Source organism: Volvox carteri (genome assembly GCF_000143455.1).
Source record: "Volvox carteri f. nagariensis unplaced genomic scaffold VOLCAscaffold_73, whole genome shotgun sequence".
NCBI lineage: Eukaryota > Viridiplantae > Chlorophyta > Chlorophyceae > Chlamydomonadales > Volvocaceae > Volvox > Volvox carteri.
Window position 1 is genome coordinate 446669 of NW_003307616.1, and position 438 is coordinate 447106.

General features: G+C 65.5%; 1 protein-coding gene across 1 annotated transcript in view; it reads right to left on the bottom strand.

Annotated features, from left to right (window-relative positions):
• The window catches only part of VOLCADRAFT_68157 (uncharacterized protein), a gene marked incomplete at both ends in the record, with an annotated part of 4010 nt that overhangs the window by 2103 nt on the left and 1469 nt on the right, over positions 1 to 438 (bottom strand). Inside the window, one exon of the mRNA XM_002957424.1 lies at positions 22 to 185. Within this exon, the coding sequence (XP_002957470.1) occupies positions 22 to 185 (164 nt within the window). The remainder of the gene's footprint in view (positions 1 to 21; positions 186 to 438) is intronic.

Below are 438 nucleotides of genomic sequence, written 5' to 3' on the forward strand. Positions count from 1 at the left end.
TGCTGTAGAGTCTCCTCCGACCCCCCCCGAGGAGGAGCCCTCCTCCCGCAGTGGTCGCTGATGTGGTTGATGTCCTCGGCGAAGGCGGATGCCAACAGCTGATCGGCCTGGGGGGGCGAGGGGGGGCCGGGGGGGGGAGGGGGGAGGGAAGCTGCTGCCAGGTAAAGAGTGTACCAGAAGCAGAACTGACCGATAGGCGTTCTTGAAGGGGAAGGGGGGGAGGGAAAGGGGGAAATCATACAGGGTGGTGGAGAGGGGGGGAACCGACCAACCGACCAACCAACTACCGACACGTCCGAAGCCGCAAACTGCTATCCTGGCGATCCGAAGCAAAGGGCGAGGAGGGGAACGGGGAGGAGGCGACAAAGAGGCAAACCCAGCCCAGACATGTCCCCAGCGGCCACACACCCCTCCTCCCGCCCCTCCTCCCCCTTCCGG